This window comes from Amaranthus tricolor, chromosome 6, assembly GCF_026212465.1.
Source record: "Amaranthus tricolor cultivar Red isolate AtriRed21 chromosome 6, ASM2621246v1, whole genome shotgun sequence".
Classification (NCBI taxonomy): domain Eukaryota; kingdom Viridiplantae; phylum Streptophyta; class Magnoliopsida; order Caryophyllales; family Amaranthaceae; genus Amaranthus; species Amaranthus tricolor.
The window spans coordinates 28,832,089-28,852,171 of NC_080052.1; the positions used below are offsets into that span (position 1 = coordinate 28,832,089).

At 38.4% G+C, this 20,083-nt stretch overlaps 2 protein-coding genes across 4 annotated transcripts; one reads left to right on the forward strand and one right to left on the reverse strand.

Moving 5' to 3' along the window:
- Positions 1–196: 196 nt before the first annotated feature.
- LOC130815171 (probable disease resistance protein At4g27220) lies at positions 197–19,852 on the reverse strand. Of its 3 annotated transcripts, none has more exons than XM_057681552.1 (6): positions 19,821–19,852; positions 16,228–19,018; positions 15,750–15,844; positions 13,260–15,618; positions 12,554–12,758; positions 197–271 (listed from the first exon to the last, which is right to left on the reverse strand). In XM_057681552.1, the coding sequence occupies exons 1-4, from the start codon at positions 19,840–19,842 to the stop codon at positions 15,377–15,379; spliced, it is 3,150 nt and encodes a 1,049-aa protein (XP_057537535.1). In that variant the 5' UTR covers positions 19,843–19,852; the 3' UTR covers positions 197–271; positions 12,554–12,758; positions 13,260–15,376. The 3 variants fall into 3 exon arrangements, with proteins under 3 accessions (XP_057537535.1, XP_057537534.1, XP_057537533.1); XM_057681551.1 differs by lacking the exon at positions 197–271 and adding an exon at positions 12,012–12,151 and having other exon boundaries at positions 12,554–12,753; XM_057681550.1 differs by lacking the exon at positions 197–271 and adding an exon at positions 12,012–12,151.
- On the forward strand, positions 6,876–10,632 carry LOC130815172 (uncharacterized). The gene is made up of 2 exons (XM_057681553.1): positions 6,876–7,901; positions 8,402–10,632. Exon 2 carries the CDS (start codon positions 8,452–8,454, stop codon positions 10,345–10,347), a length of 1,896 nt encoding a protein of 631 aa, XP_057537536.1. The 5' UTR covers positions 6,876–7,901; positions 8,402–8,451; the 3' UTR covers positions 10,348–10,632.
- Positions 19,853–20,083: the final 231 nt, after the last annotated feature.

Sequence of the window (20,083 nt, forward strand, 5' to 3'; positions counted from 1 at the left end):
GTTTCATAGTAAAACAATCTCATACAAAATAAATATGCTAAATATTTTATAACGAATATCTCACATACTTCTATTTCATATGACTTAACAATTAACAAAAATTGATACTACTATAAATCGTATCATAAATGTTAAACACGTCGAGTGAAACTGACCAAGATTTCACCCTAACAATTCACTTGCCAAAGCGAGAAATTTTGACCCTTGGGCTTGTTTTCTTGACTTGAGTCTTCCATTTTCTTCTAATGTCCAATTCTCAATTTACTGCTGTCTGCAGTTAGTCACAGATTCAATCATTCAACACACCATATTGGTTCTAATGTCCATATTGGTTCAGATCTTGGTAGCTTGGCAATAAGTGGAAGAATGGACGTGTGTTGTTCAACCATATGCACATGCATCTCCCAAGTTATTCTGATTCTGCACTTAGTAATTCACCCATGGATCTTGAATGTAATGAGAGCCAAGACAGCTAGGAAGGGGGATGAATTGATCATGGAAGAATAGATACAAAGGCAAGAACAAGGAAAGCCAACAACATACACAGAACACTAAAAACAGTAGCAGAACAGCACAGCCGCAAACCAGCGAGCAGCCCACCTTGCAGCATGACCCAAGCCTTGACCATGAAGCTTTAGACCTAACCAATCATGGGGACGTGATCTCTATACATAGGCCTAGCCATAAAGGTCCAAGATTCATGCTAATAGTGCACACAGCTCTCTGAAATCCGTGCACAAGGTCCTCCAGTCAGCAGGTCGATGCTGAGATCAGAACTGGTGTTCTGACTTGGTGACCAGGTGACCTTGCAAGGGATGTCCCGAGCTAACCCACACACTTTGGGAGACATGAAGGATAAAAATGGAATCTCTATACTTGGATCTTTCCATCAAGACCTTAATTGCCTCTTATCCATCACGGGAAGACCCAAAGAAATGGAGCTGAAGGTCGAGTGTTCAGCGGATAGTGCAGCAAAATAAGAATTCTGTTTTCTGATTTTTGATCCTTAAAATGTGCACATGTTAGTCACGTGATACTTTTTAGCCGTTATTCTTGTTTGGGGGCGTGTCATAAGCCTTGTCATTGTATTTCCCACTTCCCATATGTCTATATATAGATGGCTCATTCATTGTAAACAAGTTAGTTGATTTTAATGAAAACATTTCAGAAAAAATTCAGTGTTTGAATTTTTTTTCAATTGCCTTTGCAATTGGGTTACTAGGGCCAGTTTGCCCTTCGTGTTGGTGTGAATCCTTGATCAGCCTTCAAGGCCACACTACACCCTATCCAAGAACGTTGATCATTCCATTGATTGATCAAAGGAATGCATCGGGGTTGTATTGAGAGGAGGTCTGGCAGTCCAGCTCTTGTCAATATGCTGCATGTCAGCCTTGGAATATCCCCCCCATTTCGTATCAAATCCAAGGTCATGCGTTGACCACGCGTACTTGGATCAATTGTTATCAGAGCCTCAAAGTCCTTGGGGTTCATAATTCAATCGGTTTTTTATGAGAAACAACAGATAAAAGTCGCAAAAACAAGAAGAATAGAAGCTGTCAGAAACTGACTGCATTTGGGGTCGAAAGTAGTGGTGTTTTGGGGATCGTATTGTGATTTGTTTTCAAAACTGTTTTTACACGGTATTTGTGGTTGAGTTGGGAAACTTTTGGCTTTGGAATCTTTGGATTTGGTGTTGTGGTTAAGGAGATATGAATTTTTCTTTACTGACTGCCCAAAACTGATGAAATCCGGGTACCTTGGTAAGTTGTCTTCGAAAACCTATCAAGATTCTTTTATTTGGCTCTCATCTTTCACCAAATTATCAATAACTATCCTATATTCATTAAACCACATCATTTGTGCACTTTTTCTTACGTTTCATAGGTTTCTTGATTGACCCATTTCATTGTTGTTTCTCAAAGTACAGTAGAGTCTCATTTGTACTTTTCTTCTGTATTTTCATTGTGTCTCTTTCATTTTTGAGTCTTTTTCATTGTTTCTTTTTTTCATTTTGGGTATTTTTGAGTCTAGTTTTTTATTCAGTCTTGTGGTGTAGTCATTGGAGTTGTGGAAAAAAAGATGCGCAAGTGTTTTAGACCAAAGGTCACAAAACAGTTCAGATTGGATGTTTGGAGGAATTTTTTTTAATTGTGATCAAACTAGACCACGTATTTGAGTATTTCCAATTTGGGGTGTTTGTAGACATCTTGAGGTGTGTTGTCACCAAGTTTCATCATACTTGGAGTTGGTTTGGTCGGGTTTTCAATAGCAAACATTTCATACTGATTTCTGAATTTGGCTGTTTGGTTCTGATTTGCCTCCTGTCTTGTGCACACATCAATATTACTAGTAGTTGTTGCGGTGTTTTTGGGGTTATGTGTAGAAAGCATGCAAGGAGAGGGTCAAGAATTGAGGACAATTCTTTTTCCAAGAAGGGGAGATTGAACCATATTGGTTCAGATCTTGGTAGCTTGGCAATAAGTGGAAGAATGGACGTGTGTTGTTCAACCATATGCACATGCATCTCCCAAGTTATTCTGATTCTGCACTTAGTAATTCACCCATGGATCTTGAATGTAATGAGAGCCAAGACAGCTAGGAAGGGGGGTGAATTGATCATGGAAGAATAGATACAAAGGCAAGAACAAGGAAAGCCAACAACATACACAGAACACTAAAAACAGTAGCAGAACAGCACAGCCGCAAACCAGCCGCAAACCAAGCCTTGACCATGAAGCTTTAGACCTAACCAATCATGGGGACGTGATCTCTATACATAGGCCTAGCCATAAAGGTCCAAGATTCATGCTAATAGTGCACACAGCTCTCTGAAATCCGTGCACAAGGTCCTCCAGTCAGCAGGTCGATGCTGAGATCAGAACTGGTGTTCTGACTTGGTGACCAGGTGACCTTGCAAGGGATGTCCCGAGCTAACCCACACACTTTGGGAGACATGAAGGATAAAAATGGAATCTCTATACTTGGATCTTTCCATCAAGACCTTAATTGCCTCTTATCCATCACGGGAAGACCCAAAGAAATGGAGCTGAAGGTCGAGTGTTCAGCGGATAGTGCAGCAAAATAAGAATTCTGTTTTCTGATTTTTGATCCTTAAAATGTGCACATGTTAGTCACGTGATACTTTTTAGCCGTTATTCTTGTTTGGGGGCGTGTCATAAGCCTTGTCATTGTATTTCCCACTTCCCATATGTCTATATATAGATGGCTCATTCATTGTAAACAAGTTAGTTGATTTTAATGAAAACATTTCAGAAAAAATTCAGTGTTTGAATTTTTTTTCAATTGCCTTTGCAATTGGGTTACTAGGGCCAGTTTGCCCTTCGTGTTGGTGTGAATCCTTGATCAGCCTTCAAGGCCACACTACACCCTATCCAAGAACGTTGATCATTCCATTGATTGATCAAAGGAATGCATCGGGGTTGTATTGAGAGGAGGTCTGGCAGTCCAGCTCTTGTCAATATGCTGCATGTCAGCCTTGGAATATCCCCCCATTTCGTATCAAATCCAAGGTCATGCGTTGACCACGCGTACTTGGATCAATTGGTATCAGAGCCTCAAAGTCCTTGGGGTTCATAATTCAATCGGTTTTTTATGAGAAACAACAGATAAAAGTCGCAAAAACAAGAAGAATAGAAGCTGTCAGAAACTGACTGCATTTGGGGTCGAAAGTAGTGGTGTTTTGGGGATCGTATTGTGATTTGTTTTCAAAACTGTTTTTACACGGTATTTGTGGTTGAGTTGGGAAACTTTTGGCTTTGGAATCTTTGGATTTGGTGTTGTGGTTAAGGAGATATGAATTTTTCTTTACTGACTGCCCAAAACTGATGAAATCCGGGTACCTTGGTAAGTTGTCTTCGAAAACCTATCAAGATTCTTTTATTTGGCTCTCATCTTTCACCAAATTATCAATAACTATCCTATATTCATTAAACCACATCATTTGTGCACTTTTTCTTACGTTTCATAGGTTTCTTGATTGACCCATTTCATTGTTGTTTCTCAAAGTACAGTAGAGTCTCATTTGTACTTTTCTTCTGTATTTTCATTGTGTCTCTTTCATTTTTGAGTCTTTTTCATTGTTTCTTTTTTTCATTTTGGGTATTTTTGAGTCTAGTTTTTTATTCAGTCTTGTGGTGTAGTCATTGGAGTTGTGGAAAAAAAGATGCGCAAGTGTTTTAGACCAAAGGTCACAAAACAGTTCAGATTGGATGTTTGGAGGAATTTTTTTTAATTGTGATCAAACTAGACCACGTATTTGAGTATTTCCAATTTGGGGTGTTTGTAGACATCTTGAGGTGTGTTGTCACCAAGTTTCATCATACTTGGAGTTGGTTTGGTCGGGTTTTCAATAGCAAACATTTCATACTGATTTCTGAATTTGGCTGTTTGGTTCTGATTTGCCTCCTGTCTTGTGCACACATCAATATTACTAGTAGTTGTTGCGGTGTTTTTGGGGTTATGTGTAGAAAGCATGCAAGGAGAGGGTCAAGAATTGAGGACAATTCTTTTTCCAAGAAGGGGAGATTGAACCATATTGGTTCAGATCTTGGTAGCTTGGCAATAAGTGGAAGAATGGACGTGTGTTGTTCAACCATATGCACATGCATCTCCCAAGTTATTCTGATTCTGCACTTAGTAATTCACCCATGGATCTTGAATGTAATGAGAGCCAAGACAGCTAGGAAGGGGGGTGAATTGATCATGGAAGAATAGATACAAAGGCAAGAACAAGGAAAGCCAACAACATACACAGAACACTAAAAACAGTAGCAGAACAGCACAGCCGCAAACCAGCCGCAAACCAAGCCTTGACCATGAAGCTTTAGACCTAACCAATCATGGGGACGTGATCTCTATACATAGGCCTAGCCATAAAGGTCCAAGATTCATGCTAATAGTGCACACAGCTCTCTGAAATCCGTGCACAAGGTCCTCCAGTCAGCAGGTCGATGCTGAGATCAGAACTGGTGTTCTGACTTGGTGACCAGGTGACCTTGCAAGGGATGTCCCGAGCTAACCCACACACTTTGGGAGACATGAAGGATAAAAATGGAATCTCTATACTTGGATCTTTCCATCAAGACCTTAATTGCCTCTTATCCATCACGGGAAGACCCAAAGAAATGGAGCTGAAGGTCGAGTGTTCAGCGGATAGTGCAGCAAAATAAGAATTCTGTTTTCTGATTTTTGATCCTTAAAATGTGCACATGTTAGTCACGTGATACTTTTTAGCCGTTATTCTTGTTTGGGGGCGTGTCATAAGCCTTGTCATTGTATTTCCCACTTCCCATATGTCTATATATAGATGGCTCATTCATTGTAAACAAGTTAGTTGATTTTAATGAAAACATTTCAGAAAAAATTCAGTGTTTGAATTTTTTTTCAATTGCCTTTGCAATTGGGTTACTAGGGCCAGTTTGCCCTTCGTGTTGGTGTGAATCCTTGATCAGCCTTCAAGGCCACACTACACCCTATCCAAGAACGTTGATCATTCCATTGATTGATCAAAGGAATGCATCGGGGTTGTATTGAGAGGAGGTCTGGCAGTCCAGCTCTTGTCAATATGCTGCATGTCAGCCTTGGAATATCCCCCCATTTCGTATCAAATCCAAGGTCATGCGTTGACCACGCGTACTTGGATCAATTGGTATCAGAGCCTCAAAGTCCTTGGGGTTCATAATTCAATCGGTTTTTTATGAGAAACAACAGATAAAAGTCGCAAAAACAAGAAGAATAGAAGCTGTCAGAAACTGACTGCATTTGGGGTCGAAAGTAGTGGTGTTTTGGGGATCGTATTGTGATTTGTTTTCAAAACTGTTTTTACACGGTATTTGTGGTTGAGTTGGGAAACTTTTGGCTTTGGAATCTTTGGATTTGGTGTTGTGGTTAAGGAGATATGAATTTTTCTTTACTGACTGCCCAAAACTGATGAAATCCGGGTACCTTGGTAAGTTGTCTTCGAAAACCTATCAAGATTCTTTTATTTGGCTCTCATCTTTCACCAAATTATCAATAACTATCCTATATTCATTAAACCACATCATTTGTGCACTTTTTCTTACGTTTCATAGGTTTCTTGATTGACCCATTTCATTGTTGTTTCTCAAAGTACAGTAGAGTCTCATTTGTACTTTTCTTCTGTATTTTCATTGTGTCTCTTTCATTTTTGAGTCTTTTTCATTGTTTCTTTTTTTCATTTTGGGTATTTTTGAGTCTAGTTTTTTATTCAGTCTTGTGGTGTAGTCATTGGAGTTGTGGAAAAAAAGATGCGCAAGTGTTTTAGACCAAAGGTCACAAAACAGTTCAGATTGGATGTTTGGAGGAATTTTTTTTAATTGTGATCAAACTAGACCACGTATTTGAGTATTTCCAATTTGGGGTGTTTGTAGACATCTTGAGGTGTGTTGTCACCAAGTTTCATCATACTTGGAGTTGGTTTGGTCGGGTTTTCAATAGCAAACATTTCATACTGATTTCTGAATTTGGCTGTTTGGTTCTGATTTGCCTCCTGTCTTGTGCACACATCAATATTACTAGTAGTTGTTGCGGTGTTTTTGGGGTTATGTGTAGAAAGCATGCAAGGAGAGGGTCAAGAATTGAGGACAATTCTTTTTCCAAGAAGGGGAGATTGAACCATATTGGTTCAGATCTTGGTAGCTTGGCAATAAGTGGAAGAATGGACGTGTGTTGTTCAACCATATGCACATGCATCTCCCAAGTTATTCTGATTCTGCACTTAGTAATTCACCCATGGATCTTGAATGTAATGAGAGCCAAGACAGCTAGGAAGGGGGGTGAATTGATCATGGAAGAATAGATACAAAGGCAAGAACAAGGAAAGCCAACAACATACACAGAACACTAAAAACAGTAGCAGAACAGCACAGCCGCAAACCAGCCGCAAACCAAGCCTTGACCATGAAGCTTTAGACCTAACCAATCATGGGGACGTGATCTCTATACATAGGCCTAGCCATAAAGGTCCAAGATTCATGCTAATAGTGCACACAGCTCTCTGAAATCCGTGCACAAGGTCCTCCAGTCAGCAGGTCGATGCTGAGATCAGAACTGGTGTTCTGACTTGGTGACCAGGTGACCTTGCAAGGGATGTCCCGAGCTAACCCACACACTTTGGGAGACATGAAGGATAAAAATGGAATCTCTATACTTGGATCTTTCCATCAAGACCTTAATTGCCTCTTATCCATCACGGGAAGACCCAAAGAAATGGAGCTGAAGGTCGAGTGTTCAGCGGATAGTGCAGCAAAATAAGAATTCTGTTTTCTGATTTTTGATCCTTAAAATGTGCACATGTTAGTCACGTGATACTTTTTAGCCGTTATTCTTGTTTGGGGGCGTGTCATAAGCCTTGTCATTGTATTTCCCACTTCCCATATGTCTATATATAGATGGCTCATTCATTGTAAACAAGTTAGTTGATTTTAATGAAAACATTTCAGAAAAAATTCAGTGTTTGAATTTTTTTTCAATTGCCTTTGCAATTGGGTTACTAGGGCCAGTTTGCCCTTCGTGTTGGTGTGAATCCTTGATCAGCCTTCAAGGCCACACTACACCCTATCCAAGAACGTTGATCATTCCATTGATTGATCAAAGGAATGCATCGGGGTTGTATTGAGAGGAGGTCTGGCAGTCCAGCTCTTGTCAATATGCTGCATGTCAGCCTTGGAATATCCCCCCATTTCGTATCAAATCCAAGGTCATGCGTTGACCACGCGTACTTGGATCAAGTTAGTCACAGATTCAATCATTCAACACACCAGATTTTTATCTACTACTTTCTATTTCTAGAGTTCAATGTTCATACACTTCGGGACAAATGAAAGTCTTGATTCACTCCAACTTCTAAGCAAGTAAATCTGGTAATAATTTCACATTTTCTCTTTTTATTCAAAGTGTATCATTTAGGTAGCAGTTTAGCATAATTTTTCTCATCATCACTATAAAATGTATGCTGCTATACTTTACAATATGTTTATTTTTACATCTGGGTCGCACAATTCTTGAAAGATTTACAATTTACATGCTTTAATCAAGAACAATTATCTTTTTGGTATCTGGGAAGTGTAATTCTTGCAATTAGCTTTCTGGGTTTTCCATCAAATCAATCTTATCATTTCTAAAAATGTATGCTGCTTAACTTTAAGTAGGACTTTTTTTACATCTGGTTTGCACAATTCTTGAATGATTTACATGCTCAAATCAAGAAAATAATCTTTTTGGCATCTGGGAAGTGTAATTCTTGCAATTAGCTTTCTGGGCTTTCCCTCAACTATGATAATTCCTTACAAAGATCTGCTTTTTTTGTTGAATATTGAGAAGCGGATTGCAATTGAGGGTATACTTACTGTTGAATTTTCAGGGGATTTCTTGTTGTGTTTTCTGATTGGAAGTTTGTGATCTGAAGTTCACATGGATTTGCATTTGAAAAAATTGTTTGGTAGATTCCATGAGCAATTTGGATGTGGACCAGGACTTGGTCCTGCATCTGCAACTTGTTTGTTTAATGTGGACGGTGTAGATGCTGCCTTCATCAAGGCATTATATGGAGCTGCTGCAGCTCTATATAGGACTGATCCATGGAAAAGATTGCGCCCAGGACACTTCTTTGGTGTCCGGGTGGGCAGAGAATTGGAATGGTCTGGAAGGAAGCAGCTGTTTCCATGTGTCCAAACCATTGGTGGGGATGGTGGGGATGTGGCATTTTATTTGTTTCGATCTGTTGATGATGCTCGGAATGCAACCAAGCCAAGAGAGACGGTTCCTGTACCGAACACTGAGGTTATGAGGGTGACATTTGAGCTAGAAAATTTGATGTTTCCTTCTCATAGAAAAATGGTCAAATTTTTGGCCTTAGAAGTTTCTGGAACTGAGTGCTATCCAATTTTCGATGTTATCTGTTGCACTTCGAGTGGTGAGCTTAAATATAGGAATCCGACGTATGAAGAACTTAGGTTTGCATATGCTGCCATGAAGGGTATAACATTAGTTCACCCTTTGCTCCAAGATGTGCAAGCTACTTCATATCCGACACAATTGATGTGTTTCGAGCCACTCATTGAGACGGTGGATGTTCAATGGCCAGCGGTAATGGCTAAGAGCAATGACATTGTGGCGGTTACCATTTCACACCCACCTGGTCAAGCATATGAAGAAAAAACCATATCATCAGCCAATTCAACTCCCAACAAGTATTCAGAAGCAGCTAGAGAAGATAGTTTTGGTGACGTTAAAATGTATTCAAATGCTTCTTTGAGGCGATGTGCTATGTGTGATCGAGAATTTCACATGGATCAGTCCTTTCCTTGCAGTAAGTGTCGTGCCATAGTTTACTGCAGCCCGAATTGCCAAAAGCAGCATTGGAAGGAATCTCACAAGAGCATATGTGGTTTGTACAAAGCCATGATGGAGAGAGAAGAGGAGCTTGCGATAAATATATTTTCGTTTCCTTCATCGGCTGATCATCCTTGCAAGTGGCTTGAGTCTCTTGACCTCCATCATAAAGGAATGTGGAGAAGGAAGTGTGGCTGCTATTCTAATAGGCCCTTTGGTCTTCTTCCTGTCAAAGCTGGTCTTTCGGAATCTTGGGGCGGACTTGATGATGATGAATACCCACAAGATTCTCCATTTTCGAGTCATCTGACTGATGGGATCTCAAGTCCTATCCTTCTTTCTGGCTGGTCGGAGTACTACAACCTGAGATCATTGCCACTGTCTAGCCCTGTTGCGGATATTCTTTCGCACCCATTAACAGTATATTACATACTAACGGCATTGAGCATCACTTCAAAGAATCGTTTGCTAAAAGGAAAAGAGGTCATTGTTCATTATTTGGGTCCTGAAGGAGAGTTAGACTGGATAACTGCTTTTGCTGAAATGGGTCACCTGCTTAATGGTATTGGCAACATACAGATTGTCATGCTGGGGCCAGAGGTTCCTACAAATTTATCCGGAACCACTTCAGGAATTGGGAGCAGAGTGAGGATAAATCTCGCTAGGGGTATCTATCAAGAAGAAGCCACCTACTTGCCTTCTCCTCACGTTATTGTCGCTTTGAACTGTGGATTAGAGAACAATTCAAGTTGGGGCGGAGCTCTGGAGCTAATCAAGTCGATGGGTATCCCTGCATTTTTCACTGATCAGTCGGAGGTTTCATGCACAAATGCTAAGCAAGTTCTTCGTTCTGCTGGCCTGCATATCACTCATCCTGTCACTCCCAATCCTTTTCGTTCTCCTGTGCGGAACTATGGGCCTTCAACAAATATGCCTTCTTACAGTAATTGTTTCTTGCTTGGAGTGAATACATGATCACCAATCATGTGAATTGGATCGGCATATTCAGTATATGACGGAGAAATCTATCTTGAAGATTTAAGCTTATAGGTATCTGCTCAACAAACTAAAGTCTTTTGCACATGTAATGGAACTTGATTTTGAAATCATTGTTTTTATGCTGTGATTTTACAACTGTATATTGAGTGTTAAATCTTGTAGTTTATCCCATAGGCTCAGTACTCTATATGATTTCACTTTATCAATTCATTAGGCAGATTACCGATTGATTTACTGCATGCAAGGTGTGGATTACCAAGTGCTGATGTGTTCATTGTGCCTCTGTAAATGTTATAAGGAGACTCCATTAATGTTTGAAATCTGATCTATATTGGACCCTTTCATCAACTTAACTTCATCTTTTACACGGAGTTTGTTCTTCTGTAATTTTAGAATCGTAATCTTATGGAAAGAACATAGCATCCTCTGCAATGTTTTCATTTTTCATGTAGTGATAAAGTTAGGATTTATTGATTCTCAGAAGGTGGCAACCCTATACAATTACACTCCCCTTCACCATGCTAATAGGGGCAAATTTAGGACATTAGTATAAGGTGGGCTGGACCAGTGTAACATGATTCACCATATAATTTGCTTTTTGTTACCCTTGAAACAATCATATAACTCTTGGCTTTTGTTACCGAGAATATATGATGATCGGCTCAATGCAAATAACTCTTCTCGCCAAGCAGCATTGATTCGACTACTGTAATCATCATGAATTTCACTGAGATTTTCGGCTAACATTTTGATCGCCAATGGAAGGCCATCGAGATTGTGTATCACAGTTCGTGCAATACGAAGAGTCTCGCTTTCTAAATGCATTATATTAGTCCCCACTTCACTCTCAAACAGCTCCCAAGCCTCAGCTTCGCAAAGTGGTTTTATTTCGAATATTTCTTTGCGTTTGATTTTTCTCGTAATCTTTCTACAGACGGAAAAATTCCTTGAAATCACTATCAGCTTTGAACCTGCATCAGGTTCTGGGATTCCAATATCGTGCAATGAAAAGGGTTGCCACATAGAATCTAATACCAGCAGAAACCTCCCCATTTGCACCAGTGCACTCCGCAGCGCCTTAGACCTTTCGACATTATCTGTAATTCCCGAAAGGTCTACATGTAACTTGCTTGCAAGCTCTTCTTGAACATGTTTGAGTCCCAATCCATACTCGACATTCACCCAAACGATACTCTCGAAACCCGCCAACTCTATAAGCACTTTGTTATGGATGGCTGCCGCTAGAGCGGACTTTCCAACACCGGCTATTCCATGAATACACACAGTTCCATTGGCTTCCACATTTTTAACCAGCTCCCAAATCTTCTGTTGTATGTCTTCTCGAGCACAACCGACAAGGCTAACCTCTGGCTGTTTAGACCCTTTGATCTTAATTTGTTGATTGATTTGTTTGACATTCTCCAATAAAACATCGAGTTCTTGAAGCTTATCTTCAATTGACTTGACAGCACCATAGCGGTAGCAAACATTATCGTTCAGACATTATCGTTCAGACGGTTTTCCAAGTCCGGGACATTCACTCCATCTAAAAATTTTCTAGCTTCACGGATCCATGGACGAGGATCGGGCTTAATCACATCAAAACTATTTAGTTTCTGTTGAAGTCCTTCAATCAAAATTTCCAAGTTGTGCACTTTTACTTTCAGAATCGACAAATTGATTCTACTCGTTCGATAAGAATTATAAATGCAAGCTGATGAGCCTGCAATAGATGTCAACAGTCCGAAAATAGCAGCTCCAAGAGTGATAATGTCCGATGCTGCAAAAGGAAAGGACGGAGTAAACATCACAATGTTGCAGTCTCGTTTTATCATCATCGACATCAAAGTGAACACCAGGGTTTGAACGGTTGGTTGGATAGATTATTTCCCTTGTAACGACAAAGAGATTGTTTCTGCCCATGATAGTCTATTTTGCTATAAGCCTATAAATAATGTCTATGTCTATGTTACTCGAACTCTTCATTTTGCTTCACATACCCGCGTCCGATCCGTGATGCTCGGACATTGGTATGGCACTTAGGCACTTTATTTTAGGCGTAAAATAAAATATTTAGACGTATCCGACAATTGAATATGTACCAGTATCTGGCATCAGTATCCAAGTCAAAGTAACATAGGTCTTTATATCTAAAAATTAGAGAAACAAGGAAGTAAAGTACCCAACATGGCTTTAAAAATACTCCGCTTCTCTGAACTGCCGCATGAAATTCCTTAAGTAAGCACCTCAGCTCTGATGATACTGTGACATGAAACTTCAGCATATACAGTAGTCCATAGGTAATAGCCAAAGTTAAACTTGTGTCACGAGCCACGCCGATGAAACATGGACAACCAAGTGTAGAAATGCACCCGGAAACAACTGGACTAAAGAAATATGTTTCATATAAGAAGAGAAAGTAATTAACACAAATTGACAGCAAAGTCTGCTTCTATAGAAAAATAGAATTCCAGCCAAATGCAGAAAATTTATATTATGACTTGATTATAAAAGTTTCATCTAAGTTTGGGAATTTGTTAGCCTAATTTTGATTATCTTTGGAACTGACTATCTTTTACGCTGATTTGTTTTGGATCATGTTGCTGACTCCTACGGGCAAGAGGGGGAGAGGGAATTAATCTTCTTGTAAGTCGTGAGAATCAAACACTTATCATAAATCGTAAAGGAAAATATTTCATCACTAGAATAACCCATGATTCTTCTGTCTATACTATTTTTGACTTATCATATTTTTTTTCCCATTTTTTGTGTCTAGGGTTTTAATATTGCTAGTCCTCCAAAATTAGTGAAAATCACAAGTGTTCAGTTCAAGAATATGAAATAAATCAAACATATATATATGAGAGATAAGTCAAATGTAAAAATACCTTCTTGGTATCCCAGATTACACTTCAGCCTTCACCTATTTCATTGGGTAGATATAAAATAGCTATAAAATTTAACCCAGAAATGAGAATCTGCTTCAAAATTCAGAAATAAAATTTCATCAAAATAAAGCAAAACTTAAAACAATGGAGATAAAAAATGGTGGCTACAACTTACCTGTCATTATTTAAGCTTCTGTTTCTAAAATCTAAAATGCAAAGTAAAGACAATTCCTAAACTGAATGAGAAAAAGTATCTGGAAACAGTAGTTTCTAATGAATAATGCTAGAAAGAAAGTTGGCAAAACGTGAAGGCTTAGTTTGTTTTATAATTACCATACTGGAGTTAAGTTAATTTGATATTCTGACATGAAATCAATAATTATATTCTGATATCATTGAGAAGGCTAAGAACATGCAAACAAAAATAATTAAGCTTTTGGTTGACTTGATTCTTCAACATGACATGAGAAGACAATGTGACCATGGTCACGGGTTTAAATCTTAATTACCCCTCAAATTCAAGTGGAATATTTCTGACCAAATATAAAGAGAGTTTGTGTTGCATTCACACTTTTAACTCAAGGGCTCTCGCATGAGAGGGGCATGAGAGGGCGTGTTAGAGTATATAACATATAATATGGCCTCAAGCCTTCAATCATAAGCTTAAGCTTTTGGTTGAATTTGTTCCTTATCAGTTTATTGTTTATTTGTCATCTATCCGATTTCAAGTCATGTCTTGACCCATCGGTTCAAGTGTCGCTCAATGATAATAAGTTCACGGGTATGAATACAATGTGGTATTTAAATTCCCAACTACACTGCATGTCTGAGTTATGCATAACTAATAATAGAATAAACCGATCCAAACGTTGTTTTGATGAACTCACATGCAGATAGCTGGCAATATTCAGTTATTCATCGTTCAACTTTAACAATGCATTTTTATTTTAAAATTAGAATATAGGAGTACTATTTTATTTTAGGAAATTTTGTTAAAAATAATTTTCAACTATTATCCATCTGCTCAACATTATTCTACTATTGGATAACTCAAAATAAACCAAACTAATGATAACACTGAGGCTAACGGTCAAGGAACCAATTCAACCAAAAACTTAAGTTGATTGTTGAGGTCTCAGAATATGTTATATATTCTAACACAACCCCTCACACGAGAGCCCATTGGGCTAGAAATTTGGATACAGCACAGGCCCTCCGTCCTTATACCTAGAGCTAAATAATCCACTTTAAATGAGGGATGGTTGAGATTCAAACCTGTGACCTGTTGTCACGTTAGCTTTGATACCATGTCAAGAAACTAACTCAACCAAAAGCTTAAACTGATGGTTGAGGTCCCAAAATATATTATATACTCTAACACTTGAAGCTCCTTGTTTTTCACAGGTCTCGTGCAGAAAATCGATTTCACAAATTAGAAAGTTCTTACATCTCATCCCATACAATGTATTGGATACAATGCAATAAAATACTGTTTGTTTTGACACAATACAATTATGATGCTAGCTTGTCAGCTTAACCATCATCCAACAATAAATTACCTATTTGAAAAATGGTTTCAAACAGAAAACAAGGAAAGGGGTAAAAGAGAAGCTGAAGTGGATCAAAAGACACATCAAGACCACAATTGGAGTAGGAAGCATCCCTTAATGATAGAACACCCACAAAAGAATCACTAACAGTACCACAAAATCTAAATTCCTTCTCCCTTGGAAACCGAAATTAACCATGATCACAGCTCCAAGTCACATATTAAATCCTAACAAGAGATATCCAACCAAAAAGACATATTCCAGAACCAAAAGAAACAGCAGACAGAGTTTAGAGTGCAGGAGAGAACGAACAAACCACGGACGCAGAAGCACAGACCTGAAACCAGTGGCGAATCCAAAATGTTGGTTCAGCTTCTGTGCTGAACCAACTCGTTTGTCATTCTTTTGTGTTATGTGTTACGCAATTCAACATAAGGTTTTTGGTAAAATGACCTAAGCCATGGCCTAGGTAGGGCCGAGCCTTGAATTTCCCGCCAAAAAACAAGGAAATAGATACGAACCAACTGCAAAGCATTTGGCCATATCACTATTTCAAAGGAGCTGTTTCTAAAGTAAGGTAAAATGGAGAAATCTTCGTGAATTGGTTGGTGTGATCATTGAGACGGAGCTTGCTCCATTTGAAGGACTAGCATAGCCATTTTGTTGGCGAGTAAACAAATCTCTTACATTTGCATGTACTCGTTTTATAAATGTGGAGGTAGCTTCTAGGCGCCGAGTAATGTAGCTATGGCTCGGGGAATGGGAAGGGCTTGCATTTATATCATCATTTGCCAAAATAGTGGCAGCTCCTGCATATAGAATTGTAATCTTGCTCTATTAGATTCAATGCTTTCTTGTTTATTTCTTTTAATACATATACTAAAATACTTCTATAGAACATGAACAATAATTTCTAACTTCCGAACAGAAGGGTTCTTACTAGTCTTTTCAGCTTTCTTCCTTTTGAAAATCCTAAAAACTTTTGTTTCACCACTACTAGTCGTTGATTCAGTACTTAATTTCTCCGTCTTCACACTGCATCATCAAAACATATTAGTTTTTCTTTCGGAAAGTTCTTTTGTTGTTGAGCTGTTTCATAATTTGTTGCTATTGTTAAGCAACATCCATTTTGGAAATTTTTGGTCAAAATAATTTATTGATTGTTGGCCGCTTATTTATAAAAATGTGGGTCAAAAAGTCAATAGCCAATGAAGCAAACAACTCATTGTATTTTTTGGTTTTCGCCTAATGATCAGGTTTTCAGTTGGCTTACAAAAGTCTTTTTAGCTATTTTAACCAACCAAAAACCAACCAATGATCCATTCACCAAACCAAATTATTTGACCTTGCCGAGAGGAAAACATAATAATTATTGCATTTTCTTTATGGTGACTCCAAAGAAAGTATAAATGGTGTACCTGACAAAAGATACTAGATTTTCCGGTAGGACTGCTTCTTCAAATTCATAATTTGAGGAATGTGTCTCTTCCCGCTCCACATCCTTGAACCAGAAGCGATTCCCTCTAATTTTAATTTTCTTGGAAATTCTAAATTCTCCAGTTTGACTAACAATAAGAGGCAACTCTGTTAGTTTCTCACAGTTCCAAACAGAGAAACTATGAAAGACAGGCCAATCAAGTTGCTTCTCAGAACATATGGAATTTAGCTGAGGGAGATCGATTAATACTAACTCCAGCAGCCGTGGAAGATGGTAAGATAGAGTTATGGTTGTATCAAGATGGGCATCCACAACAGGCCTTATTAACGCTTTCATTGACCAGCACTGCCTAACAGATATCTTTTCAAGGTTACAGAGACAATTCAACATCTCAAAAGAGAAAAGATATTCTAACCCACTGTAGTCAAACACATTGAGGACCTTCAAATTCTGAAACCTAATACCAGTTTCCTTAAGCGTCTTCAGACTTTGGCTGTGCATTGTTAAATACAGCTCTAAGGTGCCTTCTGGTAGTTGATTAACACGGTAATCATCAATCAAAACTATGCTGTTCCTACTGACGTTTCCATTGGTGCAGAAACCACCAACATAATATTTAAAACTAGGGGAACAATGGTGTCTTCTTGCCCTTACAAATGCATTCATATAGTCGTTGAACATGGTTACATTGAAGAAGTTGAGTTCAAGAATGGTTAAACCTTCTAAGCACGCAAGCTCCTCAACACAAGCATCTCTGGAAAATGAACTTATCACTTGCTTTGATCTCCAGTAACAACCCTTTGCATCATCCATAACGATTAACAATTCTTGCAAACATGGTAATGAACCAACCAATTCAGCAGGGAATTTAGTCAACTTAGAGTGTGAAAGATCAAGGCGCTTTAATTTTTTCAACCTCTGCATCCCAGCAGGTAAGTTTTCAAGAGGGGTTCCAAACAAATCAAGTACAATAAGTTCCTCTAGGTTAGACAAATCAGGCAGGTGTTTCAGACTAGGGCAATGACGTAAAAGAAGTACTTGGAGAAGTTTCAAGGTACAAGCTGATGGTGGAAGGAATGAAACATGAGTGTAAGATAGGTCTAAGACTTTAAGCTTTGGCATACCAGTGAAAAAATCAAGTGAAAACCAATCAAGTGGGTTATATTGGAGTAGCAATGTAGACAAGTTTGGAAAATTAGGCTTTTTTGAGGGTGCTTTAAGTTGATTGTGCATAAATGATGCTCGTTTGATCTTTCCACACTGATCATCAATTGTGGGTAAGACCAAAAGATTATCACCTGCATTGATGAAGAAGTCATTATCTTGTTTGCTTATAATATTTACTGCCATATCGTGCAATAAGCCAAGCATCTTGACCCACTCTTGAGAGCCATTTGAATCAACAGCCTCCAAGAGACGAGCATCTTTGAGTTCTTTCAAAACTTTCATCCCCAATTTCCTCTTTTCTTCTAATGACTCAACATATATATCCAATAGACCTTCCCAGATCCAATAATCTATCAGCTGCTTTGCTTCAATTGGAATACCTTTTGGGTACAAGGCACAGTACAAGAAACATTGTTGGTATTTCTCCTCCAGTCTCTTATAACTGTATTCCAAGCGTTCAAACTGCATTGCAGTAGATGGTGTTGATCTAGCCCGGCTACTCAACCTTTCTTGAAGTGCAATACTAATTTCATCCAAGCTTTGACCCTGTACTTCTCTCAAATGCATTCCCAATATGAGAACTGCTAATGGCAATCCTGCACAATCTTCTATTGCTTTTTCCTGAATCTCGCTATCTACAAGGAAAAGGCTGTCACCAACAGTCCTCTTTAAAAAAGCCAAAGTATCAACGCTAGAGAGTGGTTTTATTTCATAGTACTCATTTTTCACAATTCTTGGGCACGCAAATCGAGATCTAGAAGTAAGGATGACCTTGCATACCACTTCCCCATTATCAGACTCTGGAATTCCAATCTCTTGAAGAGAATAATCATCCCATAAAAAATCAAGAATCACCAAACATTTCTTCCGTAGCACAAACTCATCACGCAGTTTTAAAGCTCTACTTGCATCATCACTAGTGTCAGGGAGCGTTATATTTAAGCTCCTAGCAACCTGCTCTTGAAGAATCTTGAGCTGAACACCAAATTCAGCAGCTACCCATATAACATAATCAAATGAATTACACTCATACAAAGCTTGGTTATATATAGCTTCTGCAACAGCTGTCTTGCCAACACCAGCTATGCCATGAATGCATAATACTTTAACGTTTTGTTTTTGGGTTAGGCTCTTCCATATGTTCTCAATATCAATATTTCTAGTTCTCACCACAGTTTCATTACAAGCTCGTTGATATCCCCTCACAACAGGCTTCATTCTAACACACCTATTCTTTTCAATTAACTGATCAAATATACTGATTTCTCGTTCAATGGCTGCGCTTGCAGCACATCGACGACAACAGTCGGGCAAGAAGCCATTCATACATCTACCATCTATGCTTCTTCTAAGATTTTCTATATCTACTTTGTTGAGGGAATCTTCAGCTTCTCTCATCCAATCTTTCACATCAGTTAGAAGAAAAGTTGTCCCATTTGCTTGTGCTTGCAATCTATTAAGCATCTCTCTTGCTTCTGCAATCTTTGTCTTCAGGTTTTCCAGATTACTTCGACGTTCCTTAAACCTATGAGGGACATATTCTTCCCGGACCCAAGCAGCAATAAGACCAGTAACTAATCCACCGACTGCAGTCAGGAAAGGCGCTGCAGCCATATAATTTTAATGCAGCGCATAGAAACAGAAATTCATTAATAAATAATATTTTGTACAAAGACCATTTGAACTTCACACAATCCAATAGCATCATGGGAAAAAAAAGGGGGAAAAGTTGGGCAAGAAAGGGAAGTAAAAGTTGAAAGTTCACCAGAAAGGCTACAGGTAGCATCGCAAGCATAAGTATATGAAAGAAAATGGATTCCATATAAGATCAAGTATTAAACAACTTGTGGTCTTTTGGGTGTTTGGTTTGAGAGAAAAGAAAATTTGGAAAAACTAATTCTCTATTTTCCCTTTTTTGACAAGAGATTGAAGTTGAAAAGCTTGGTTGGAAAAGGGTTTACATCTATTTGCAAACATTTTCCTTGAGTATTGGAAGAAAACCAATTTCCTTTCGGTCTTTCATCCATAACATTCTCCATTTTCTCCAAGTAAAAGAAAACTAATCCTCATTTGCATTTTAAAATAAAAAGCTTTCACGGAAAACTAATTTCTAAAATTTTACAACAATATTTCACTACCCCAATGTGCAATGCCATTAAAATGGCTTATGCTTAGGAGGGGCTTTGAAGTCGGATTTATGCAATCCATAAAATTTATTTCCTATTGACCCCACAATGCTTTACCACTCTCTTTTAAGCATTTCCTACATTTTCTCTTCTCCTTCCTTGTCCTCACAATCCATTAGCTACCAGTAAGTGTAAGAACATTATTATTATCTTTACATTGCACAGATTTATAACTAACTTAAACGAAAGATTTGAGTAGTCAATAGAAGTAAATACATACTTGCAAAGGCAGCCAGCGGCATTTTCTTTGATTTTCTACTACAAGCCGGGTTTACTGTTGAATGTTAATAATAGCAGCAATACTGAATATGATTTTACCAAACAGTTGGAAAGCCGAGTGGATTCAGATCCCATGCATCTACAAATGAAGTCAATTTTCTTAGTATAGAAAGCACTTCAGCATGTGAATTAAATATCAATAAAGAGCACACTAACTAAGTGTTATATTAAACACTGCTACTATATATGATTTCATTGAAAGTG